The 27,886-nt window shown below is 39.8% G+C and overlaps 1 protein-coding gene across 1 annotated transcript in view; it reads left to right on the top strand.

Moving 5' to 3' along the window:
• The window catches only part of ADAM7 (ADAM metallopeptidase domain 7), a 120,432-nt gene extending 94,494 nt beyond the window's left edge, over positions 1–25,938 (top strand). The window contains exon 22 of the mRNA XM_036750131.1: positions 25,853–25,938. Coding sequence (XP_036606026.1) covers positions 25,853–25,938 — 86 coding nt within the window. The remainder of the gene's footprint in view (positions 1–25,852) is intronic.
• The last annotated feature ends 1,948 nt before the right edge of the window (positions 25,939–27,886 follow it).

Raw genomic sequence — 27,886 nt, 5'->3', positions numbered from 1 at the left:
AGGGGTGATATGGTACACCTGCACAATAGGAAGAACACTGGTAGTTGTGTTGAGAGCCAAGGCAGGAGACTAAGCAGGAATCTGTTGCAGTAGTCCAGAAGAAAGGGGGTATGAGGGCCTAAACTAGGGTGGAGTCTATTTAGAAGGGATGTAGATGAGAAATTTTGTCAAATTAAAAGTGACAAGAGTTGTAACTACTGAAATATGTGGGTTAAGTGTGAATGAGAAATCACGAATGACACCGAATTTGCTCATGGGGGTTGGTGATGCCCTCAGTAGTAATAAAATCAAGAAGAGGAGAGAATTTTGGAAGAAAAGATTAATTTTGTTTTGGACATGTTGAGTTTGCGATGCTTAAAAATATCTAGTTCCTCCAATTCCAGATGCCCAGCAGATAGGTGGTGATGCAGGATGGGAAGTCTGGAGAAGAGGCCGAGGCTAGAGCGATTGCTCTGGGAATCATCTGCATAGAGGTCATAGTCAGACCCGTAGGAGCTAATGAGATAACTGAGCCAGGTAGGGCAAACAGAGAAGAGGACTGAAGACAGAGCCATGGGAGATATCTGTGCAAAATGTGACCTACAGAAATATCCAACAAAAGGGACTGAAAAGGATTGACCAGACTGGTAGGAGAAGGACTAAGAGAGGGGAGTGTCACAAAAGGCTGAAGGAGAAAGGGAATTTTTCAAAAGCGCAACTGGGGGTATTGATGACTGTAACAAGGTCAAGAAGGGAGAGGATTGCAGAAAGATCGTTACATTTGATGTTTATGAGATCACTGGCAACTTCAGAGATAGTAGTTTCAACTGAGTGATAAAGGTAGAAATCAGATGGCAGAGGGCACAGAAACCAGTGAGTTATATCCTCTATGGCCCAGGAAGCTTCCCCCCACCCCACTCCAGCAGATAAAGGCAGATAAATCAGACAAAGAGGCATAAATTGGCCCTAGGAAGCTGGCAAAGTATTGATGTGAGTGGGGAAGGATACTGTCTAGGGCATGGCATCAGGAAGGTTCTGGGAGAGGGCCAAAGTTGGCATCCCCCGAGGTTCAAGGATCATAGATTTCACATCTAGAAAGGACTTTAGCGATCATACAATTCAACCCTCTCATTTTCTGGCTTAGGAAACCCATCTGTAAAATTAATTCTTGGACTATTCAGCAAACAAGTAGGAATACTGGAATTTGAAGATGGAGTTTACAAGTCCAATCCCACACTGACAATAGCTTCCTCTTGAGCAGACGGTGGTATGTCTGGGCTGGAACTGGCAGGATGGAGGTGAATCATATAAACTTGATGCATTTGAAAAAGAGACGCTGCCTGCATTCTGTAGAACCAGGCCAGAGCCGTCCTGCTAGGAAAGGCCCATCTCTATGCAGCTTCATTTGTACATGTTGATAGACCTTAACCCAGGGCCATCAATCCATCTCCTCCTCCTCCTACAGGAATTCAATACATGGACTTTCCTATGAGAGGATTTGTAAATCAAAGAACTGATGTGCTGTGCATTATCTGATCACTTGCCTGAAGTTTCATTTCTTCCCAGTCACCACCTCCAGCACCTAAGCTTTCTCACTCTCACATTTGTTGCGATGTCAATTCAATTTGCATTGTTAATCTCCCATAGCTCTTCTGTGTTGTTATAATAACAAAGAAAGCAGACTACTTCTCACGGCACTTATAATTGACAAACCATTTAACACCCCTATGAGACAGGCAGCGATACCCTCACTTCACAGATGGGGAAACTAAGGAAACTGGCTTATTCCCAGTCCCGGAGTAGAGATGCCACAATAATACAGACCTTCTGTTTCTGAAGCCAGGTCTAACATCTAAAAGCCTAAAGCATCCGTAAAGTGGTAGCAAGCAGGAGCTGGGCAGCCAAGGGATATCATTCTGCCATAAAGTACAGAGGGAGAGGTTTATTGAAAGGAGGGAACATTTAAGTCCAATGGAAAACACTAACTTTTTTTTTTCTTTTCGATCAGTGAAATGCTGTGCCACCCCACCCCCACCCCCCAATATACCCAACTTCTATAGAAACATGTCAGAGCCAGGAAAACCTTAGAATAAAGGATATCAAAGCAAGGGCAGATAATAATAATAGTAAGAAATAAATTAAAATGAGTGAAAGAATGAATGAAGAATAGCTAAGTAAATGAGTAAATAAAGTTAATAATAAATACGTGTAGCGCTTTAAGGATTGAAAAGAGCTTCCCATGATGTTATCTTCCTTGATTGCTCACCACAACCCTGTCAGGTAAGTGCCATTACTGTTCCCATTTTATAGACCAGGAAACAGAGGGGGACAGAGGTTGTGACTCGCTCTGGGCCACACAGCTGGGACATTTCTGAGGAAGGATTTGAACTTGTGTCTTCCCGAGGCAGCTCATAAATTCAGGCAAATAGGTAGTACAGTGGATGGAACCCCATATCTGGAATCATAGAGGCCTGAGTTCAAATCCAGCCTCAGACATGTATGAACCTTATGGCCCTATATAAGTCATTTAACCTCCATCTGCTTCAGTTTCCTCCTCCGTAAAATGGGGATAAAATAATGTTAGCACCTGCCTTCTAGGCTGCCAAGTACTTGGTAAACCTTCAAATACTTTACAATTAGCAGGTATCATTATTCATTTCTGACTCCAAATCTAGCACTTCTATCTCTATGCTACCTAAGTCCCTATGACTTTTCCAGGTTTTATTTCCATTACTCCCTTCATGCCCTATCTGTTCAAGGATAGTTGGTGGGATAGCCATTGTCCAAGCTCAGTGTTCCATCTCCCACCTCCATGAGCAAGTCTTGTATCCCCCTGTGGAGTGTAAACTCATCAAGGGCAGGCTCTGTTTTGCTGTTTTCCTTTTCTTTCAGGTACCTGGCAGAGGGCCTTGTAATGAATTAATGTTTGTTGAAATGAATAGACAGATTGAAGGTGGATTTATAACAAGTAAACTCTGATCAGCATCTAAGTTATATCAGAAAAAATAACAGCTTTGGAGATTCACAAATAATCGGCAGATGAAAGGCCCAAATGTCAGATTCCGAACAACTTTTTCCCCCATGGTGGCCCTTGTGAGCTGTGTTTTCCTCACTGGTTTTTCTTTCTGCCTGTCAGGTTGACAATTGAGGCCACATGAGGGTTGGTCCCTCTTTCCTTGTCAGGCCAGATAGTGTTCAGTCAGTTGAAACAAAGATCCATGCCCTATATGAAGTAGATTAAACTCCATCTAGAGACAGAGGGTTTATTTATTCATTTTTCTGTCTTTTTTGTCAGCCTGGGACAAACACACCCAGCTGTTTGACTTTTCTAAAAACATGGTGAGTCAGAAAGGGACAGAAGAAAGAGGACAGAATCTATAGTCTGTGGATGTGCGTTCAAGTTCTTGCTTTGACTAATTTCTACTTATGTGATCTGGTTGGTCATAGTTATTTAGAGTCACTGGGCTTCAGTTTACCCAACTGTCCAAACAATGGATTTAGACCAGATGACTTCTAAGATCTCTTCTAACTCTAAGCCTGCATTTGAGGGGCAGAAATACCCCATTGCTAATTGTGACTTCAAAGGAGAGATCTCTCTGGTTAGCAATAGGAAAAAGCATGTTATGTCACTACTAGCTGACATTTTCATAATATTTTACATATATTATCTTAATTAAGGCACACGAAAGGAGTTTGGTGCTACAGATATTTTTATTCCCATTTTTTTGTTTCGATTTTTTGGGGCAGGGTAATTGGGGTTAAATGACTTGCCCAAGGTCACACAGCTAATACATATGTCAAGTATCTGAGGCTGGATTTGAACTCAGGTTGTCCTGACCCCAGGGCTGGTGCTCTACTCACTGTGCCACCTGGCTACCCCTTTATTCCCATCTTACAGATGATAAAACTGGGGCTCTTGGAGGTTAAATACTTTGCCCGTGGTACCACAGCTTATAAATGTCAGAGGGAGGATTTGAATCCAAAACTTCTTAACTCCTAGTCCAACATCTTAACCATTGTGTTTCACTGCTTCTCTTTAAGGTGGAAAATCAACAGTATTTTAAAGTGAGGAAGAAGAGTTCAACGGAAAGATAAACTGTGGGAGCAGGAAGTTCTGGGTTCAAATCTGTTTCTATCCCATGTCAGGCAGCTAGGTGACATAGTGGATAGAGCACCAATCCTGGAATCGGGAGGACCTGAGTTCAAATCTGGCCTCAGGCACTTACTAGCTGTGTTACCCTGGGCAAGTCACTTAACTCTATTTGCCTCAGTTTCCTCATCTGTCAAATGATCTAGAGAAGGAAATGGCAAACCACTCTAGTATATTTGCCAAGAAAACCCCAAATCAGGTCACAAAGAGTTGGTCAAGACTGAAAACTACGCAACAACAATCCCATGCCTGCTGTTGCCTGCCTGCTTTGGGCGTCTGCACCCTCACCTATGCAGTATAGTTGGAGAGAGGAGAAGGGCATGGGAAGAGTGGATCATCTCCTTCCGGACAGGCTGTAATTACAAGATGTCTGAGGCTTCTTTCTTGATGGTTAGCATGCTCAGTCTGACTTAAAGTAAGGAGAGGCCTGAGTACACCCTGACAGTGTGCAAACTTTCAGCCTATGGTCAAATAGTTTTCTTCTTGGTTCTGTCCTACGATTTTGTGTTGCTCAAGTCTGAGATCTGCGATCCAATTCCTGGGTGATTGTGTAGGGGGAAGGGCAGAACAATTTAATGAAATTTCCCAATCAACTACATTTTGATGAAATGACAGGCTATGAGTCTTTATATGGAGTCACCTCGGGCACTCCATGTAAAGTGGGCATGCCCCCTGCCTCCTAGCTGATAAGGACTTAGGAAACACAAACAAACTGGTTAATTGGAGGAAGATAGAGGATAAATTCTTATCTGAGGAGCTCTACTCTCCCATAGTCTATAAATCAGATAAGTTTACTCTCTATCTCTTTGTTTCTCTGTGTTTTTATGTCTGTCTTTCTGTATCTCTCTCTGTCTGACTGTCTTACGCACACATACTCACACACACACACACACACTCTTCCTTCTCCCTTTCCCCCTTCCACTCCTCATCTCCCTCCCTCCATATGTTGCTTTCCTAAAGAGTCAGTAATATGGCCCAATGTATAGAGATGCTAGATCTGGAGTCAGAAGGACCTGAATTAAAATCTTGCTTCAGACACAAGCCAAGTGATCTTGGGCAATTCACTTACCTTATGTCTGCTTCTCTCATCTATAAAATGGGGACGATAATAACACTTGCCTCCTGGGATTGTTATAAGGAGCAAATGAGATGTTCTCAATATTGGGAGATGATATTTGTAAAGCATTTTGCGGAATTGAAATTGCTTTTAAACTGCTTCTTGTTGTTGTTAAAAACAGAGTGGAATGTAAACAAGCAGGGTTGAATTGGAGGTGTGGGGCAGAGCATGGGCCCATCCAAAGCTCCCACACCTCCAACAACAGTTGTTAGTGATTCATAGCAGAAGCACGTGGCAGAACTAAGTGCATATACTCATAGGTGGCCTAGCGGATGAGTACTAGGACGATGCTCCTGAATCCCTAATTCCTGTGTAAAGGAGGCATCACCTGGAATTCCCTACACAGCTTAGTCAGAGAAGGGAGATTTTCTGGGAGTCACCAGTTTTGGGGGATTGCCTCTTCAGTGACTCCGTGTTTGACAGTTCCCAAAGTTGAGACTTTAGAGAGAGAAGGACAATTTTTTTGATATAGTAAATTCCTTGTGGAAAGAAGATCACTGCCCGTATAGATCCTGAAGAGTAAACCTCAAAATTTGGGCAATTTTCTAAGACCGTACATTGCAGTAGAAGTATAGGATAAATTGGTAGAGACAGCTAAGGGGGAACAAGAAGGGAATAAGCATTTAATGAGCACCTACTAGGTGCCAGACACTGTGCTTAGTGTTTTATAATTATCTCATTTTATCCTCACAGCAACACTGGGAGGTGGATGCCTTTCTTATCCCTTTTTCATAGATGAGGAAACTGAGGCTGACAGGTTAAATGATTTGCCTAGGGTCACATTGCTTATATCTGAAGCCAAATCTGAACTCATGTCTTTTTGACTCTAGACCCATTTTCTTTTGGCAAAGATACTACAGTGGTTTACCATTTCCTTCTCCAGCTCATCTTACAGATGAAGAAACTGAGGCAAGCAGGATTAAGTGACTTGTCCAGGGTGACACAGCTAGTAAGTATCTGAAGCCAGATCGGAACTCAGAAAGATGGGTCTTTCTGACTCCGGGCCTGACACTCTATTCACTGTGCCACCTAGCTGCCCCACTGTACCACAAGCTAATTCATGAAATTTCCTCACCAGAGATTTCCTAAAGGCAACAATGTACTGACAGCTCAGGTTTGTATCCCTATGTGTTTTTGTATCTGTTCGGAGGATCCAGTAAATTTTTTTATACTTTCTCCACTTTTTTTCTGGAGAGAAACAAATGCTACCCTATATCTCACCTCCATGTGGAATCATGACTATCTGTACTTGATCTAAGGACTCATTTAACCCACATTAGAGAATCCTAGAGAGTACTTGTATAATTAGTGTATTAGAAGCATTTCCTGGAGAAACTTCAGGTGAAGCCAACAAGACAAAGAAGAAAGGAAAAATAATGCTTTAGACATCAGGTCCTAAGGTTAGACCTAGGCCATATGAGTCCAAGTTTTTGGAAGATTTTAGACCTCGGGTTATACTTGATTGTAACCTGCTCCTTCTATACACTTTAATTTTGACTCCCTCCTACAATGAGATATTGATATGAAATATCCTTTACATATATATAATATATATACACACACGTATACACATATACACACATATACATATATATACACATATATATGCATGTGCATATATATGCATATGTGTGTGTATATATATACATATATATATATATAATTTCATTAAATAGTTCCCGATTATATTTGTATACTTTTTAACATTCATTTTCTAAAAATTTTGAGTTTCAAGGAAAGTACTGGTTTAGAACATTTTTTCATGTGACTTGATAGTTTAGCTTTCTTCTTCTGACAACTGCATGTTAATTTCCTTTGATCATTTATCAATTGGGGATTGGTTTTTATTTTTATAAATTAGACTTTTCCCTACATATTTGAGAAATACGGTCTTTATTAGGGAAACTTGCTATAAAAAATCCCCCAGTTTCCTGCTTTCTTTCTAATTTTGGTTGTATTAGTTTTGCTTGTCCAAATCTTTAATTACATATAATCAGCTAGGTATCATACTAAATAGGGTGCCAGTTCTGGAGTTGGGAAGACTTCCTGAGTTAAAATCCAAATTCAGATACTTAATAGCTGTTTGACCCTGGGCAAGTCATGTAACCTCATTCAGCCTGAGCTTCCTCATCTGCAAAATGGGGATATTAATAATAGTTCCTATCTCATGGGATCAAATTATTTGGCATATGTAAGGTGCTTTGTAACCCTTAAAGTTCTATATAAATGCAACCCCCAATTAAATACCAAATTAGAAATACTGAAAATCAAAGGAGAGATTAATAAAATTGAAACCAAGAAAACTATTGAATTAATAAATAAAACAAAGAACTGGTTTTATGAAAAAACCAACAAAATTGATAAACCTTTGGTCAATTTGATTAAAAAAGAAAGAAGATAATCAAATTACCAGTATTAAAACTTAATTTAATTGTAAACAATGTAAAGGATGAATTCAAGAGCAGAGAGTTGGTAAATAGAGAGTCCACTTCAAATGTGGTTTCAATGATCTGGGAAAGAGGTAATGAGGGCCTGAACTAAGCTAGAGGTTGAATGGAGAGAAGGGTAAGATGGGATGTTGCAGTAGAATCTATAGGACATAGCAACTAATCATTATGGTGGGGGAGAGAGAGGAAAGATTCAAGAATGCTACTTTGTCATTCTTTTTGAAATTTTAAGTTAAAACAGTTCCACAAGTTCTTGAGTTCCAAATTTTCTCCCCCTCCCTCTCCTTCTTCCCCACCCCAAGACAGCATGTAATCCAATATGGGTCCTCCATATACCTTTACATTGAACTTATTTACATAATAGTCAAGTTTTAAAGAAGAATTATAACCAATGGAACAAACCATGAGAAAGAAGAAACAAAACCAAAAAAGAAAAAAAGAGACAGCAAAAAGTTTCCCTCAATCTGCATTCAGACTTCTTAATTCTTTCTTTGGAGGTGGATAGCTTTTGCCCTTATGAGTCTTTTGGAGCTGCCTTAGAACTTTGCATTGCTGAGAAGAGCCAAGTCTATCAAAGTTAGTCATCACAGATGCTGAGTATCTGTAATCGTGTATAATGCTATCCTGGTTCTGTCCCTCTCACTCAGCAACATGTCATGTAAGTCTTTCCAGGTTATTATGAAGTCCATCTGCTCCTCATTTCTTATAGCACAATAGTATTCCATCACATTCATACACCACAACTTGTTTAACCATTCCCCAATTCATGGGCATCCCCTTGATTTCCAATTCTTTGCCACTACAAAAAGAGTTGCCATAAATATTTTTGTACAGATGGGTCCTTTTCCCACTTGTATGATCTCTTTGGGATACAGCCCTAGAAGTGATACCACTGGGTATTGCTGGATCAAGGGGTATGCACATATCTATAGCATTTTGGGCATAGTTCCAATTTGCTCTCAAGAATGGCTGGATCAGTTCACAATTCCAGCTAACAATGTAACAGTCTTTCTATTTTCTCATGTATTCTCCAGCATTTATAATTTTCCTGTTTTGTCATGTTGGCGAATCTGACAGGAGAGTTGTGGTATCTAAGAGTTGTTTCAATTTGCATTTCTCTAATCAATAGTGATTTAGAACATTTTTTTCCTTTGACTCTCTATATATCTTATTTTCTTCCTTTGAAAACTGCCTGTTCTTATCCTTTGACTATTTATCAATTGGGGAATGACTTGTATTCTTATGCATTGGACATATTCTTCTGTATATTTTAGAAATGACACCTTTATCAGAGACACTGGTTGTAAAAATTCTTTCCCAATTTTCTGCTTCCCTCCTAATCTTGGTTGCATTGGCTTTGTTTGTACAAAAACTTTTCCATTTAACATAATCATTTCGCATTTTTAGTGCTCTCTCTTATTTGGTCATAAATTCTTCCCTTCTCCATAAATCTGACAGGTAAACTGTTCCTTGTTCTCCCAAATTGCTTATAGTATCAGCCTTTATAGCTAAATTGTGAACCCATTTTGGTTTTCTTTTGATATATGGTATAAGATATTAATCTATGCCCAGTTGCTGCCATAGTATTTTCCAGTTTTCCCAAAAGGTTTTGTGGAATAGTGAGTTCTTATCCTAGAGTGGATTGCTATAGTCATTGACTACCATGTCTTGTGTACCTGGCCTATTCCACTGATGCACTGCTCTATTTCTTAGCCAGTACCAAGTAGTTTTGATGATTGCTGCTTTATAATACAGTTTAATATCTGGTATGGCTAGACCACTTTCCTAGCATTTCTTTTAATTAATTCCTTTGATATTCTGGACCTTTTTTTCTTCCAGATGAATTTTGTTATTTCTTTGTCTAGCTCTATGAAATAATTTTTGGTAGTTTGATTGGTATGGCACTTAATAAGTAAATTAATTTAGGTAAAATTGTCATTTTTATTCTGTTAGCTTAGCCTAACTGTCTGTCATTCTGAGAGATTGGAAAAATGGTGGTGCCCTCCACACAAGTAGGAAGTGTGGATGACATGTGGGATTTTCAGGTAAGGGGAGATGATTCCCGTATCGCACATGTTGAGTTTAAGATGTCTATGGAACATCCACTTTCAGGAGCCCAACAGGCATTTTGTAATATGGAACTAGAACTCAAAAGACAGAGCAGAGAAAGACCTGCATTCATAAATCAAGAAGCTTTCTGTGTAGCAATGATAACTGACTTCCTGCATTGGTAACTAAGGTGGGGCTCCAGGTGGGGCCAATGAAGGGAGGTCTGATTATATCTTAGCTCCCAAGTAGGCCCAAAACCCCCAGCTACTAGGTGCTAAGTCAATGTGGGCATGAAGCTCCCAGGGTCCTAAAGGGAGTTGCTAAGATCAGAGCCAATAGTAAGACTTTAAGTTCTGGTCACTCATATGACATTTGATGAAGGCTAAAGAGTGCATAAAAAGAGAGAACAGAGCTATTTGCTTAGTGATCTCACTCTTGGCAGAGTGCTGATGTGGAGACTCTGGGCAGCTACAGTTAAGAGCCCTCCAGCTTGTAAACCCAGATGTTGGGGCTTTGTTAAACCCTGGTAACTATGCATTGAGATTTGAATCAGACAAGATCTGTCTATTGATTTTTGTAATTTTTTTTGTATTTGCTCTGAAGCTCAGGGTGCTGGTTTTTTCCCCTGAACTACGTGAATGGTATTTGTATGCTAGATTAAAGTAAGATTGTTAACCCCTTAACATTGCTTTCCCTAGTAAAGCAGATCAAAAGAACCTGGGCTTGCAGTGTTTTGGGGCTCGTGTTGGTTTTTCACCCCCAAAGCAGCTGCTAGCCAAATTGTTGAAACATTTTCACAGATGCAGTGAGTCACCAAGAGAGAGAAACAGCAGAGGGCCTGTTACGTCCAAGGCACCAAGGAGACAAAAGCAAAAATCCACTAGCTTATTGAATGAGAAGGCTCCACTCATATCACATAACCTTTTGCCAGAATGTCCTTTCAAATGCTAAAGTTCTATGAAGATTAAAGTTCAAGGCCATAGGATTAGAGGATATGGAAAAGATGTTGATATCAAAGTAGTTAACTCCAAATATCTATCCCCTTGCCAAGGGAAATAGAGACAAACTTAAGTTAGGAGACCACTGAGCATTTCATTGCTGCCATGAACAGGTTCATAGGAAGTACTACCCTACAGAAAGTCTAATTCTTGGGTTTCTAAGTGTTTGTAAGCTACGCATAGCACCCAACATGAGACCATGGTGCTTCAGGCTCCAGTAAGGAGTTGGTATAGTATATTTCTTTATTTAAAAACTAAATCTGATTTACTCTTTGCAATTAGAGATGGAAGTTAAAATATCTTTTATTATACTGGAATACTTGGTAGGTCATTTAGCCATCTTTCCTTTAATTGCTATGGTAATTATCTTTATCAGCATGCTTAAAGTACTTGGGTATAAGCCAGCAAGTTGGAATTGGCTCTCCAAATTGGAGGTGATATGGTTTTCATAGTTAACTTTCTTATACTTAAAATCTTTTATAACTATTTTCATCTCAACTCAAATCTCTTAGCCTAATGTTTATTGAATGTCTGTAAATATGTAAGGCATACGCTATTGCTGGTCACCTTAGATGGGTCACTTAACATAAGACTCAGTTTCCTTCTCTGAAAAATGATAATATTAGATGGAGTACTCTCTAAGTCACTTTCCAACACCAAATCCTATGATATCTACAAAGTAGGTACCTTCATTTCTGAGTTTATCACCTAATTTTCACATAGGAAACAAAATTTGTCTCAAATGCATTGATGACAAACTGAATGTATAGAATTGTTTGCATATTATCTTCCATATCAGAATGTGAGCTCCTTGAAGGTAAGGACCCTGTTTTTGCCTTTCTTTTTACCCCTAGAGTTTAGTCTAGGGCCTGGAATGTAGCCAACAAGTAATAATGTTTGTTGGCCAATTGCAAATTCTTACTTGAAGAACGTCAGGAACAGATCTGTTATTGAACGACTCCCTAGCTTCATATAATAATGATCTTTTCTGGAACTTTCCTCTTCTTCTTTGCAAGTTTGGCCTCAATGATGCTAAGATATTTTTTACACTTTGCTGGCCGTGATGTCCTAAAGCACTTAACTGTGAGAACATGACTCAGATAGAGCATGAGTGACAGTTTTACTTCTCCAAGTGAAATCTATGAGCCACTTCCTGTTGAGGATATTGAAGCAATGGTTTACAGCAGTGACAATCCTTCCCATCCTCCAGAGGCAATTACGGGGACTTCTGGGCTTCTGAAAGGAGACAGGTCTCTCTTACTGGTCATATCTGCAGATAATGAGGGCTCACTTTGCATTTTCTGTAAAGTCACTTCCTAAGAGCTCAGCACTGTGCTAGGTGTGAGGCTGAGAAAGGAGGCCAAAGAAGTGGCGATTTTGTATATATTATATGTATATACTTACGTATGTCATGAATAAATGTAAGCTCATTGTGAAAAGGGACTATAGCATTTTGAGTTGTGTATTCCCAGCAGCTAGAACAGTTCCTGACCCATAACAGGGGCTGAATAGATGCTTATTGCTTGATTGGTAAGGGAGATATGGCAAAAACTAATCCTATGCAATGAATAATTATTCCCTTCAAGATAGTGTGCTGGGGGCAGGGGGGGGGTGGGGGGTGGGACTGGACATGTGACTCCCAAGTCAAGAAACTCCCTCTACCAATTCAGGTCAGAGTATTTTATGCAAATTAAAGCCTAAAGAGTGGACTAGAGTGTAGATTATTATCTTTTTATATACAGTGTAACCCTTGGCCAAGCTCATGAATCCTGTAGACTGCTTCTTAGGATAATGTTTTAAAATAAATAAAACACTTAGGATTACTTTGAAATATAGTTATCCAAATATTAAAGTTCCAGGTTCACTTACCTCTAAAATCTACTCATAGACCTTCCTAGAGGTCAATGAACTACAGGTCAGGAAGCCCTGGACCAGAGGATCGAGAGCCTTCTCAGTCAGTACATCCTAGTAGGACTCAAGTAGATTAGAGGGAGGACTTGAGTCCCCAGTCTTCCTGGCTCTAAAAGCTGGCTATCTAGCCCACCTATTGCCATGTTGTTACTAGGTACTGGAGATACATAGGCCCTGCTGTCCCAGAGCTTACTTTCTACTTGGAAGGTACATATGCATAAATAAGTGCATATATGGTAATCTGAAATTATTTTCAAACAACGACTGTATGATCATTTGTCATGTATTTTATAGAATGAATTCTCATTCGATTGTTTATTGGACTAGATGGTGATGGTGATGATGGTGATGGTGGTGGTGATGGTGATGATGGTGATGGTAGTGGTGATGGTGATGATGATGATGATGATGGTGATGATGGTGATGGTGGTGGTGGTGGTGATGATAGGTGTTTTTCCTTCATTTCTGAAGAGGACCAGTGGTGTCACTGGGTGATGTTTTGACTTTTGAATGAATTGGATTTAAATGAGGCAGAGTTTCCCAAAGTTATCAGCCTCACTCTCTCTTCCAGAGTCATTGAAGTTCAGGGGCAAGACAAAAGTCAAGATGACTGGTGATGGCCCAAGATGCAATGGATGACTTTGGTGTCTTCGATGTCTGACCAAGCTCTACACACTCCACAGTGCCTGCTTCAGCCACTTTCATGGCTATTGGAACAAATTGTTCTCATCCACCCATTTCTCTGAGGGAAGTTTTCACAGGCTCAGTTAGCCATCCCCCTAACTCACCAATGGGTTTGAGGCCTGTTAGTTAGCCTCAACCTGGTTTAGCCCAACTGCTGATAGTTTTACAGGAGAATGGCCACTGCGCGTGCTACAGCTTCTTGAAGTCTCAGGTGAGAGCTGGGTATCAGATGGGCACCAAAGGTGGATAAGCTGCCCAGAAAAGGGCTTGGCAAGCCCTCACACCAGAGGAGCCAAACCTCCCTAGATATCCATAATAATAATAATAATCATAATCATAATAATCATTACTTAGAATTTACTATTTATAGTTCTTTAAGATTTGCAAAATGCTTCATGGTTATTATCCCATTTGATTCTCAAAATAACTGAAAGGTAAATGTTATTATTATTTCCTTTATATAGATGAGGAAACTGATGCACACAAAGGCTACGTGACTGGCCCAGGGTCACACAGTAAGTGTTTGAGACTGGATTTGAACTCACGTCTTTCTGACTCTAGGACCTACATGCTGCTAACCTAGGTGGTCTTTGAAGTCTATTCCAGCTCAGTCAGGCTCCCTGGGGCCTTACTGCAGTCACCTTTAGAAATGATTCTTTTGGAATGTATATGTAGAGCCTACAACAGATTGCAGGGCATCTTGAGGAGGGAGGAGGGAGGGAAGGAGGCAGAAAAAGTTAAAACGTACGGAAGTAAATGTTGAAAATTAAAAATAAATTAATTGACTAAAAAATAATGCCTTTGTTTCATCTTGAGGCGGGATCAGGGAAGATGAATGTTCTAGGATTATAGATATCAATTCAAAAGGGATCTCAGAAGCCATGTAAGTAAAGCACATCATTTTTCAGGTAAGGAAACTGAGGCCCAGAGATGACTTCTTGTCACACTGAGAGGCTAAGTTATTTGCCTAGGGTCTTCTAGCCAGTACATATTAGAGACTAGTCTTGAACCATTCCTTCCTGACTCCCAACCTGTCCCTCAGTCACTATGTCTGAGTGTCCCTGTGAATATCAGTTATTATTATTGATAATAGTCAATGATATACCTCATTGTCTCATTGGTGGACAAGGAAGAGATGTTAATGTTCCAAAACAGTGAGGCACGAGGCTGGACGGATAGTAGAGATTTTTGAGGTCCTTGAATGTCAGACACAAAAAGTCAGATTTGGTGAGAAAGTCATTAAATATTCAAATCAAATTTGAGAGAAATCTGTGGTGGAGTGGAAAGAGCCCAAGGCTTCTGTTTCCTGCTGTAAATCTCTATGCCACTCTGGATCTCAGTTTCTTCATCTTTAAAATGAGGTTGTGGACAAATGATCACTGACATCTTGTCTAGTTCTGGCAGTGTGTGTTCTAATGAAGCCACATCTATGGCAGTTTGAATCCTGAGGTCCCTCCATCAGACCTGATCAGAATGCTCAGGTAGGTCAAGGGGGTTCACTAATGAGATTTTTTCCCCAATCCCCCATGATATAGATGCAGTAGTGTTTTCTCATCTCTGGAGCAAGAGAACCTGTGCTGAAATCGCACCTCTTCCACTGGATGTGAGACCTAATTGAAGTTACTTCTCTTTTGTCCTCGCTTTGCTCATCTGTAGCATGAAAGGGGTTGAATCAACAGCCCCTAAGGTCTTTTCTAGCTCCAAATCGATAATTCTTTGAATTTTGGGGACTTCACTTTCCTCATCTGTAAAATGAAGCATGTGGACTAAATGATTTCTAAGCTCTCTTCTAGTTCTAAATCTAGGATCCTATGACTCATCTTCACCTCGTTTTCCACATCTATTAAGTAGGAATGACTGAATGTGAATGGCATAGAATTCTTGTGAGCAGCAAATGAGATAATTCAGGTAAATCGTTTTAGAAAGGATTCCATAAACTCCAGCCTTTATTAGCAGAATTCAAGGGCTCTGGTAAAGCTCAGTGGCATGTTGCTAGAACTGCACTCAGCAGGAGAGAAATGACAAAACAGATGGATGGCACTGGTGCTTGCACCACCCCAGGAGTCTGCAGCACTTTCAGGGCTCATAGATCTCCATGGAAGGAGCTGTCCTCGGTCCCCAGATTAGTTGCCATGCAGGAAAGCTATCCATATTTCCATCTCTGGGCAGACCAGCAGAAGCTAGATAATGAGTTGCACTGTGCACTCAGTGACTATTCATTGTTTGATTTGTTACAAGAGAATCACTGAAGTGTGGAGCAAAGAAAGACCAGGCTGTCACAGGCCCAGGAACCATTGCAGTTGGAGACAAGCTCTCAGAAGAACCTATTGTCTAGGTATATTTTTAGGCCTTCTGTCTTTTTAGAATTCCAGAATGTCAGAGCTAAGGAGACCTTGGAACATAGATGTTAGAGCGGGGAGGGCCTAAAGACCTTAAAATGCCAGAACCATAAGAATTTTAGGTCACAGAATGGCATTACTAGGTGGGACATTAGAACAAAGAATATCAGAGCAAACTAAGGCCTTAGAACAAAGAACATTAGACCTGGGAGGGAAATCAGAACCCATTTTATTAGGTAGGAATGAAAATGCATAATGTAGGAGCTAAAAGGTACATTAGAACATAAAATGTCAGGGTTGGAAGGAACCTTAGAGCATAGGATGTCAGATCTGGGAGGGAATTTAGGGCTTAAATTGTCAAAGTTTGAAAGGATCATTTATCCTAGAATGTTAGAGCTAGAAAGAACCCAAAACATAGAATGTCATAGGGAGGACTCCTGAGAGAACCTCTAGTCCACCCCTATGATTTTATAGAAGAAGAAACTAAAATTGCCCTTCTGGAGGGAAAGTAAACATGGCTTTAGCATCAGAGGAAATGAGTTCTAATTCCAGGTTGGCTACTTTGGGTCCATATCACTTTGGGCAAGTCATTTTGTCTCACCCTGTTTCCTTGTCTGGAAAATGATGTGGATGAACTAGACTGCAGCTTGAAATAGTAGCAAGCTGGGGACTTATACTATGTCACTGGGGTCATTGTTGCAGAGCCAGAACCAGAACCCAGGTAGGTGCCTTGACTGTTAGTCCAGAGAGCATTCCATTTGAGGCCATGGAGATTGGAAGATAAGTAGCTTCTGTCCTCAAGAAGCTTGCATGGAGACCATGTATAAACAAGTTAACATGAAACAATTGGGAAATAGATGAAAATACATTCATAAAACCATTAGAAAATCTCCTTAGTTCAATTAAACTTTCTTTGGAAATATCATTTAAAAATTATGAAGAATGCATTTTAATCTTAATTGCACCTACTTTCACAAAGCAAGAAAGAGTAATGAAGGGAAGAAGAGGGGAAGGAAGGAAGAAAGGAAGAAAGGGGGGAAAGAAGCAAAGTAGTGAAGGAGGGAGGAAGGGAGGAAAGAACTATAAGCACAGCCAAGAAAAAACAAATTCCTGAATTTATCATGTCCAACAATGCATTTCATATTCTGCATACCTTGAAAAGACTCCAAATCAAGACTAAAATGGAGGGAAAGTTGGTGCTTGATTTTTTGTTCATAGATGATTGTGCACTCAATGAAGCCTCTGAGGCTGAGTTACAACCAATACTCTGCTGCTTCTTCTAATTTTGGCCTGGCAATTAACACCAAGAAAACAGAGATTCTTCACCAGCAAACAACACAGCATCCGTATGTGGAACCATAGGTTACAAGAAATGTAGAGATTTTGAATGCTATGGATAAGTTCATTTACCTTATTAGCAGTACGCTTTCCAGGAATGTATACATAGATAATGAGGTTGATACACATATTGCTAGAGTCACCTCAGTGTTTGAGAGCCTCTGAAGGAATGTGTGGAACAGAAGAGGTATTAGACTGCCTGCCAAACTTAAAGTCTACAGAGCCATTGTACTGATCCAATTGCTGTATGCCTGTGAAACCTGGACAGTGTACCAGTGTCATACCAGGAAATGGAATAGCTTCTATTTGAATTGTCTTAGGAAGATTCTGAAGATCATCTGGCAGGATAAGGTACCAGATGCTGAGGTTCTTTCTTGAACTAAGCTGCCAACCATTCATACTCTGCTTCAGAGAGTGCAACTCCAATGGCCTGGCCACAATGTTCAAATGCCAAATGTACTTTTGCCTAGAAGACTATACTCTGGAGAACCCACACAAGGCAAGTGTTCATGTGGAGGTCAAAAGTGATGCAAGGACACTCTCAAGGTATCTCTGAAGGATTTTGCAATCAATACTGGCTCAGGACTGCCTAGAGTGCCCACATCAGAGAAGGTGCTGTGCCCTATGAATGAAACAAACTTGCAGGAGCTCAAAAGAAATGTGAAATATATGAACTTAAAGCCATCTCCACTCCCAATGTTCATATGAACTATTTGTGCCCGACTTGTGATAGAGCCTTCCAAGCTCTTTTTGGTCTGATCAGCTACAGGTACACATATTATACCTTGACCCCAAAATAGTGATGTCACCTTGGTCCTCTTTGAGTGCCAAAGACCACAACCAATCATTATTAGTCCACAAACTCTGTGGCACAAGGAAGACAGTGTTCTTCATCATTAGGCCTCTGGTATCATGATTGGTCATCTGGCTAATCAACATTCTTAGATTTTCAAAACTGTTCGTTTTTACAACACTGATGTTATTATATAAATTATTTTTTTCTGGTTCTATTCACTTGACTCGGCATCGGCTTATACAAGTCTTCCCAATTAAGCTTTCAGCAGACTTGCCATCAGTCTCTGACTGACTCGACACTACTATCCAAGGACATGCCTGCTTTTGATCACAGGATCATATAATAATAGATTGAGAGTGAGGGGGGCATTTGGGTGATAATGGGAAGGTGACTCAATCTAGACCTGCACTTCCCCTGCTACGTGGCCTCCATATCAAGACCATTGTAAGAGAGGAGGGTTGTGGGGCTAGCTTCTGAGGATTTCTCTATTTAAGTGGCTTTAGTCACAGAATATAGTCACACATTATGAGGTTTTAATATTTAAGTGAGATGGTCTATGCCTTGAACCCTTTAATATCTGTGACTACCTCTCTTATTGAGTCAAGAAGGGAACAACTCAGCTGAGAAAACCAATCTAGATAGACTTCTAGGGCCCTTAAATACTTAAGTCCTGAGGAGCTGGAGTCAGTCAAGGCCAAGGAGTTTGTGAAATGATGCTTCTGCATAGAAGGGGGCAGTATTTTTCTCTCACACATCAGTTACATACCTTTGAAGAGAAAGTTTTTGAATCAGTAGGAGATATTGCAGCCAGCATGGAGCAGGGGCACCTGTTAGTCAGACCCAGATGCAGAAATACAGTCCCCTAAGGGAGGAAGCAGCTTGGAGAAGTGTAACCCTGGGTGAGGAGGAGTTGAGCTGTGGCTAGAAACGGACCTTAAAATCCAACGTGAGGACTCTATACAAGATGTAGAGCTAGGTGGCATAGTGGATAGAGCATGGATCTGGGCTCAGAAAGAGCTAATTTTGATGTAGATGCTTGTGGTGTATCTCTGGGAATGTCCCTTTAACATTTCTCTGCCTCAGTTTCCTCATCTGTAAAAATGGGACAAATAATAAAACCTATTGCCGAGAATTGTGAAGATCAAATGAAATATTAGTAAAGTACCTAGCAAAACTTAAAGCATTGTATTACAGTTGGCTTTGTTTTTGTTATTATTGTTGTCATTACAAAGGAATAAAGGGTTTCTTGATCCTGAAGTACCAGGAGTTGTGAATTGCATTTTCCACAAGTGAATCATACTTACGTGCCTCGCTTATTTTATACCTTAATTCTGAGCCAACTCTTCCCATCAACACTATGTATATTGGTCAGATAGTGAGCCCCCTAATTGTGGTGGGATTTTGTGACTAATTTTCTTCCTATGCCATTTGAGTAAATGACTTTGCTAAGAGTTATTTAAATCTCCTGGTGTCACGGTTTATAGAAAAGAAAGCACTAGGGACTAGTACTAGGAGTATGGACCCACAGGGTGATCCTTGGAACCTGAGGGTAATAATCCACCTCCTCATATGAAACCTACAACACTAGTTTTGGGGCAGTAGCCCCAAGCAGAGTTTATACCAGATTTGTGTATTATCAGGGTTTGACACAATGGAGCACAACCTAGGGGAGATGAGACACTAAAAAAAGATCCCGAGGACAGGGCAAGAGACAAAATTCTATTCCCTGTCTTCTAACTCCAACTCTAGGACTTGTTCTACTGTAACAAGTTGCAACCAAATGCAACTCTATTTTTATATATAATTAATTTATTTTTAATTTTTAACATTCCCTTCCATAATATTTTGAGTTTTAAATTTTCTCCCCATCCCTCTACTCCTCCCTCTCTCCAAGATGGTATGCAATCATCAGATTACTTATACATTAATATTAAACACATTTTCACATTAGTCATGATATAAAGAAGAATTAGAACCAATGGGAGGAACCATGAGAAAGAAGAAACAAAACAAAACATGAAAAGAAAAGAAAAATAAATAGTATGCTTCCATCTGCATTCAGACTCCAAGTTCTTTCTCTGATTGTGGATAGCATTTTCCATCATGAGTCTTTTGGAGCTGTATTAGATACTTGCATTGCTTAGAAGAGCTGAGTCTATCAGGGTCAGTCATCACAATGCATCTAATCTTGAGAGACAGTGTGATAGAGGAGAATTAGAAATGGCTTTGGAATCAGAGAATGGAGGTTCAAATACCCAGTCTGATGAGTACCGCCTATGTAACCTTTCACACACTATTTACCCTACTTTGGCCTCAATTTCCTCATCTATAAAATAAAGGGGTTGGACTAGATGGTCTTGGAGGGAGGTGTCTTCCAGTGCTAAGTCTGCAGTCTTGAGTCTCTATTTTCTTGATCAAAATGGCATCCCCTTACATTTGAGAAATTGTAATGCTCATTACTTATCTTGACTTCAGAAGCTGATTTGTTTCTTTAATGCTTTGAGTATTTTAATAAATGAGCCCCTTGTGATACTTTTCAGCTCCTCAGGGGTCCATGGCCCACTGGCTGGCTACTGCTGATCTAGACTTTTGTTAAAACTACCTCCTCATCCTCTCTATCTCTTCTCTATGCTGTGCACCATTTCCACATAAATCTTCCCAATGTAAACCATGTCCATGCTAAAAATAAGCTTCACTTGCTCCCCATTGCCCATTGGGTCAAGTCCAAAAGCTTTGGTCTGGTATGTAAGACCCTACAGAATATTTCCTCCCAGATTTATCTTTCACTACTTTCCTGCAGATTTTAGTCTCTAGTCAAAGTTAATGTCTTGCCATATCCCAAATGGAAGCAGTCTGACATAGTGCTTGATTTGGAGTCTGAGGCTCTGTGTTTGAATCCAGACTGTGCTACTTCTTACCTGCATTTCTTGGGCCAAGTCACTTCAACAAAGTAAGAGCTCTTAAGAAGAGTTGGCTTCTGCTATGCTAGACATATGAGGAGTCAGAAGTGTAAATATCTCCAGGCTTAGTACTTCAACTACCTTCAAGTTAAGATCTGGCCTAGGAACCACAAATTTCATATACTGCTTTATTTAAGATTTCCAAAGCATTTTCCTCATAACAAGGCAGCAATATTATCTTTACTGTGCAGATGGATAACTTAGTCTCAGATTGGTTAAGGGATATGCCCTGAGGCCCACACCAGTTCTTTCTTCTGATGCTAAAATCAACTTTAATTCCACTGCATGGAGGCTTCTCCAGGTTTTTTTTTTGTTTGTTTGCTTTAACTTCTCAAAGAAGCTCAGTCAAGGCAGAATAAACATACATTTTTGGGCAAGAGAAATATATGTATTTGTTTGACAATGCTTACTTGTTTTAAGTGAGGTGGGGGGAGCTAAAAGAAGTCTAGTACACCATAGGATTATAAGATATGAGATCTAGGACTGGGGGACCATATAGTCCAATATCTCCTCTACCTTTTTATAGATGAGGAAACTGAGTTACAAAGAAGCTAATCGACTTACCCCAAATCACAAAGGTAGTAACTGTCGGGAATAAAATTTGAATTCAGATCCTCACACTTGATCAGACATGTTAACCCCTTATAGAAATAAGTATGCCTTGTCCCACAAAGTAGGAATTGAAGAGAATCAATTTTTCTTTCACCCCGCCCCCAACCGCTCCCCAGCGCTGTCCTTCCCTCAGAATTGACTTAGGAAAGAAAAAGAAGAAAAACACATTAGCAACTGAGAATGAGCCCAAGTGCCATGTCCCTCAACAGACCATAGTGGTTATTACTGTGTTTAGCATTTATATAGCCCTCTTTGTCTGCCAAGCCTTTGGTTTTCATTTTTAGTACCTCTTCCGCCCACATCAAATGATGTAGATGGCTCAGATCAATCACATTTCCCTGAGACAGCAAAAATGGAAGGGGGAGGTGCTAAGTAGAGTTGAAATTCAATGACAGTCACCCAAGAAGGCAGTGGTTAGCATGAGGATTATCAGGAAAAGGCCCGTATACAGTCGGTACCTAATAAATGTTTCTTGAATTCAATTGAGTTATTCAGATCAGAAAAAATAGTCCCCAAGTCTAAATATTATTGTCAAATTATAATTATAATGAATTAATAAAAATTTAAACGTAATCAAGATGACAGAATTTCAGAGTTGAGAGGGATTTCAGAGGCCATCTAATCCCAACTATATCTGAAAAACTATCTACTTCTAGGTAAATCTAATCTTTAATTAAAGACCCCTGGTAAGGGCCAAACCACTATCTTCCCAAACAACCCATTCAACTCTTCAGAACTCTGATTTTGGTAAGTTTCCCTTATATCAAGCCTCAATTCACTTTTTTGCAACACTGCCCACTGCTTTTATTGTGCCCTTCCCATCTCAGGCCACCTCTAGTCCTTTGGCAATATGATGGCTCTGAATACCTGACAGCACCTATCATGACTCCCATGATTCTTTCTTTCTGCAATCTAAACATCCTGGTTTATTTAAAAAAAAATTCTCATTTGGAGTAAGCTTAAGATCTGTCATCATTTTGGTTGTTTTTCACTGGAATCTCCCCAACATGCCAGTTTCCTTTCTAAATATGTTGTCCAAAAGTGAACAAAACTCCTCTGACATCCAACTGGACAGGACCAAGGTACCAATACCTACCTGGTCCTGGCCACTGTGACTTTTTAAAGTTCTCGTTGTCTTTCTTGGCTGCCTTGTTGCAGTGCTGATCATGCGGAGTTTATGGGCCAATAAGAACTCAAGAGTCTTTTTTTTGTCTGATAAGAGTCTACCAAGAGTCACAAGGTCAATCGTAGACGAGTATGATTCATACTCCTCAAAGCTGGAGACATCAGGCAAGCTGCTGGTGTCTTGTTATCTGTGATTAGTGTGCCACAATGGGGTCAAGTATGTCTGAAACTTTGACAGAAAGCTGGGAAATATGCATACTACATTATAGCAGTGATATGAAGCATGATTACTTCCAAACTGCAATGAACCCATCAAGTGCTATCTCCACTTGTGCTGATTCGAGCTTCTCTACCCCCTAGTGAAGCTTATCCAACTTAAAAAAGTTATTTTTTCACTGAGGATCCATCCATGACTGTGGATTTTTTTTCTCCAACTTGTTTTTATTTTAATATTTCTCTTCCCCCACCCGGTAAAACTCAACTACTCCTCAGTTGTTTCTTACTCATGCTGTACGACTAGTCCACCATAATGTATCATCATGGTTCCAGGACTGTGAAATCATGACAATATAGTGTATTCCATGTCATGAACACAAATAGCCCTTGGTAATGCGACACAACTCACTGGGACCCAACATGAATATCTCTATTATTCATTGAGTTACAAGCAATTGCCATTCTTCAAAGATGGTGGTAGCCCAAGATTAACATCCACATAGCATCCCATCACCAGTAGAATGACTCTGTTAAATGGATGGGCTGGTATATTCAGGGAATAGCTTAGGGTCATGAGGTGGAGGGATGCACTCTGACTTTACAAATGGCATTCTCCTTCTAAGCCATTTCAACCTCATTCACTGTCTGTCAAAACTCGGATGTGCTGATGCCTTCAAAGAGCAAAGAGTAAATAGTTGTCATAAGTACTTTGTAAGAACTTTAAAGATATGATCTTATTTGATCCTTACAGCAACCCAGGGAAGTAGGTAAAAACTGAGACTGAGACAAGTTAAGTGATTTTCCAAGAGTTCCTAAATGTTAGAAATCCACTTATCACATGACACACAGGTTTGCAATGTCTACCGGAAGTGAGCTGATGGCACACACATACACATATGTGTACATGTGTATGTATCTTTGCATATAATGTATCTGTGTATATATGTATGTATGTACATGGGTGCGAAGCTTTCTACGTATACGGTATACACATAATACAATATATGTGTGTATCTGTGTATACACACAAATACATTATGTTGTATGTAATACATATATAGTGTACATATGTGAATATATACACTGTATGCATTATATAATGTGCACGTATGTGTACAATATGCATCTATATACCCTGGTCTCTTTCTCCCTCTCTCCACACACAGATAGATAGATAGGTAGTGGAACAGATAGATAGATAGATAGATAGATAGATAGATAGATAGATACATAGATAGATAACATGTATATGTCTGACATTTGATGATTCCTGTCTCTTAGCACTTTGGTCTTTCCAGAGATGCTGTCCCACTCCTATAGATAACAACCAGATATTTTAGGTAATTGAGGAAACAGAGAGTGACAGACTTCGAGTGACTTGACCTGGGTTAGCCAGTGACTTGCTTATGGTCATACAGTGTGAGAAGAAGATTTTGAAACCACGTTTCTGAATCTGTTATTCTCTTTATTGGTTCATAGTACCCTATTACCAAGGGGTAGTGTGGAAGCAGAGAAAAGCCCTCCAAAAGGCTGCTCACAATCACAAAGGGACATTTGGGCAACACCTGATCTGAATACCCTGCTCCTCTTTTGCCTGACTTTGAATTTACTTTGTTTTACTCAGTGCCTTCTCTTCTGGATCCTACAGGTATATTGCAGACTCTGACACAGTGACCCTATTGGCTATTCAGGAATCATAGCCAAGGGAGCTGCAGCTGCCTTCTCTGACTCCTGGAGTCAGCCATCAGCCCTCCTCCCTTCCTACCTGCAGCCTCGTCAGTCAGACTTGCTCCTGCTGTGGAGGGGCTATGGATTTCCTGTTTCCATAATAGGTTTCTATTTTGAGATCCCAATCGAATTTCACTCTGAAGGAGGGCTCTTTGACTCCAGCATCTCAATGGCCTGAGTACCATAATCAAAGAGAATCTTATTACTTTCCTGATCCCCCCAGCATGGCCTGATTTGCAGGGAAACAAGGCTGACTTTCTCAAGACCAAAAGCAATGTTTTCAGACACAGTTTGGGTCACTGGCTCTGATAGTAATAGTACAATAGTGGGCTCTCCTTCATTTCCCTACAGATCAGAGAATCACAAAATCACAGACTTTAAGATGTGGAAGGAACCTCCATAGTCTCTCACTCATCTCCTGTCTGAATGCAGTCCTTACTATAATATCCAGCAACATCTAGCCTCTGGTCAAAGCTCTCCAGGGAAGGAGATTTCCTCACACAATTCTGCAGGAACTGATTTTAATTTTGGAAAGTTCTAATTGTTAGAAAACTGGTGTGTGTGTGTGTGTGTGTGTGTGTGTGTGTGTGTGTTTTATTTATTTTCCTGACATTAAGGCTAAATGTATCTTCCATCTATATTTTTCCCAGTTCTTCCTTCCATGGCCAAACAGAAGAAGCCTAATATCTCTTCAGAGACATGAAAATATCTAACATATCAAAAAACACCTAAAATATCCATTGCCCCTAGTATTCTTTTCTCCAGGCCAAATCTTACTCCGCCCCCCTGGGGCATGGCCATCTCTTCAGCTGCTCCCTGTACCTCTCCACTTGAGAGGAGTGGTTTTCTTCTTGAATCAGGCCATTGTAACAATGAGTACCTACCTCTACACTAACCAACTAATTAACTGCACAGTAACTGCTGTTTCTTCATTTGGCCAGGAAACCCTGGTGAATGCATTCTCTCTGATTGGGAAGTTCTTCAACGGAATCCATGCCTTCTTTTTAGCCCTGAGCCCCCAGCCAGAAATTTTTATTTTGGCAAAAACTGCAATTAAAATCTTCCTCTTTTCCTTTATAAGCCAATTCCCATCAACCAATGGTGTATTCAAGCAATAGCATAGATAGTTTGAGAACTCATTAATAAACAAAAACATTTATTCCATTTACCAGCTTAAGCAGAGAAGGAGTAAATTTTAAACACAAAACAATCAGCAAAGCTTTAAGATGTGAAATTAAGAATTCCTAAGACATCAGAGAGAAACATTAGGTTCCAAAGGGACATTTGCCCCAATCAGAAAAAAACAACAACAGGCCAGTGCAGAATGGATTATATCTGTCAGCTAAATAGATTTCAAAAATGTTCCAGAAGTGGTTCATGTATAGTGTGTCCTTGCTGTCTAGGTATCAGGACTCTTGCCAACGGTACCTCCCATCCACCCATCATTCATGACTTCACGGGGCCTCTTCTGGCCATCATCGTTTCTTAATTTCTTCCCATAAGTCAAAACTATGAGAGAGTAGCCAATGAGTTAAGTTAACCTTCCCTGCTGATCTCAAGATTAGGACAGAAGGTCTCCCGGAGGTCAAGGATGAGAACAATGGCAGTGACAACCTGAGAAGAATCCATCTCGAGAGTTTTAATCATCTTATTGAGAGTAGTTGGAGCCAGGACTCTATTACACTATTTTCATTCATTTTAAAGTTGCATTATAAACTTTTTAAAAAAATTATCTTCTTCAATAAATAAATTCCTCCCATACCCCCCAACCAGGGAGCCATCCCTTGCAGCAAACATTAAAAAGAAAGAGAAAAAAGAGCAGCTCAACAAAATTAGAAACACATCAATAGAATTCGACAATATACAGTTACACAGCTGTATTTCACCAATCCTGAAATAAAGTATATGTGCGGTGAATTTTCTCATTTCTTCTTTAAGGAAACTCTTAGACGCTGTCAGATAACATTAAATTTACTTTCATTGTTTTCACCATTTGTACTTCTGACATCATTTTGATGTTATTTTAATGATCTTTCTTTTTCCATCAGTTCATGGGTGTCGTTGTTCAGTCTTTTCACTTGTGTCTGACTCTTCATGAGTGCATTGGGAGTTTTCTTGGCAAAGATAGTGGAGTGGTTTTCCATTCTCTTCCCTAGCTCATTTTACAGATGAGGAAACTGAGGCAAACAAGCTAAAGTGACTTGCCCAGAGTCACACAGCTAGTATGACTGTGCTTTTCTGAATTCTTCATAGTCATCATTTCTGATGCAGTTCATTTTATCATCGTTGAATGATTTGTTTAGTTAACTCAGTGACATTTACTTTGTTTCTGGTTCTTTGCCACTACAAAATGCACTGCTGTGAATATTTTCATGTATGTGCCACCTTTCTTTCTGTCTTTGACTTTTTGGGGGGGATTTATGCCTAGCAATAGGATACCTGAGTCAAAGGGCATAAACATTTCAATCATTTCCTGAGCGTAAATCCAAATCACCTTCCATGAAGGCCAAACCAATTCACACCTCCTGTAGTGGTACTTCAAAAGAATTCTCATTCTCACAGAGCCTCCAGAAGACACTTTTCCCATCTTTTGTTATCTTTATCAACTTGCTGGGCATGAAATGAAATCTAAGTTGTTTTTATCTGCATTTCTCTTCTTATTAGTTTGGAACAATCTTTCATAGGGTTGCTAATGAGTTGCTATTATTCTTTCAATAAGTCTTTGTTCATATCCTTTGATCTTTTATCCACTGGGCAGTGAATTTTGATCTTTTTTTTTATTAGTTCCCTATAAATTTTGTATTTCAGACACTTATCAGAGATTCTTGGTAGAAAACTGTCATTCCAATCAACAGCTTCCCTTAATATTCACGTTGTATTGATATTGTTCATTCAAATGCTTTTCAATTTCATGTAATTAAAAAGACCTAGTTATGTTTTATGACCACCTTTCTCTCTTATTTGATTAAGAACTCTCTCTCTTATCAGTAAAAATGTGTCAGTGAAAAGTCCTTAATCTGCTTCTCTATTTAAAAAAAAACATGTAATGTTAGCAATGTTAATGGTAACGTTCAGGTCACATCCATTTTTTGCGTGTCATGTTGTTCATACTTTGTAAAATGCATTTGCTTTCATCTTTTTCATTTTTAAACCTAAGTTGGTTAATGGATTCTCTCTGCCTCCACATCGATCTCTTTATATAATTTCCATTTGTTTTTCCTCTTTGGAATCATTTCCCTTCATGTATTTAGAACTACATTCTTGAGGGTTTCCCATCTCTCCTAAAAATCCTTCTCGCATAGAATTTTTGAAATCCATGGTATAGTACCTCCGAACCCCTTGAAATCTGTATTCCCACAAAATGCGGGGTACATGTTAGAAAATGCAAATCACTGGAGGTTTTTTTGTTTGTTTGCTTTTGTAGTGGGTGGAGAAAT

This window comes from Trichosurus vulpecula, chromosome 3 (assembly GCF_011100635.1).
Source record: "Trichosurus vulpecula isolate mTriVul1 chromosome 3, mTriVul1.pri, whole genome shotgun sequence".
Taxonomy (NCBI): Eukaryota; Metazoa; Chordata; class Mammalia; order Diprotodontia; family Phalangeridae; genus Trichosurus; species Trichosurus vulpecula.
The sequence above is the reverse complement of the archived record's forward strand: the minus strand, read 5'-3'. Positions and strand labels throughout refer to the sequence as shown.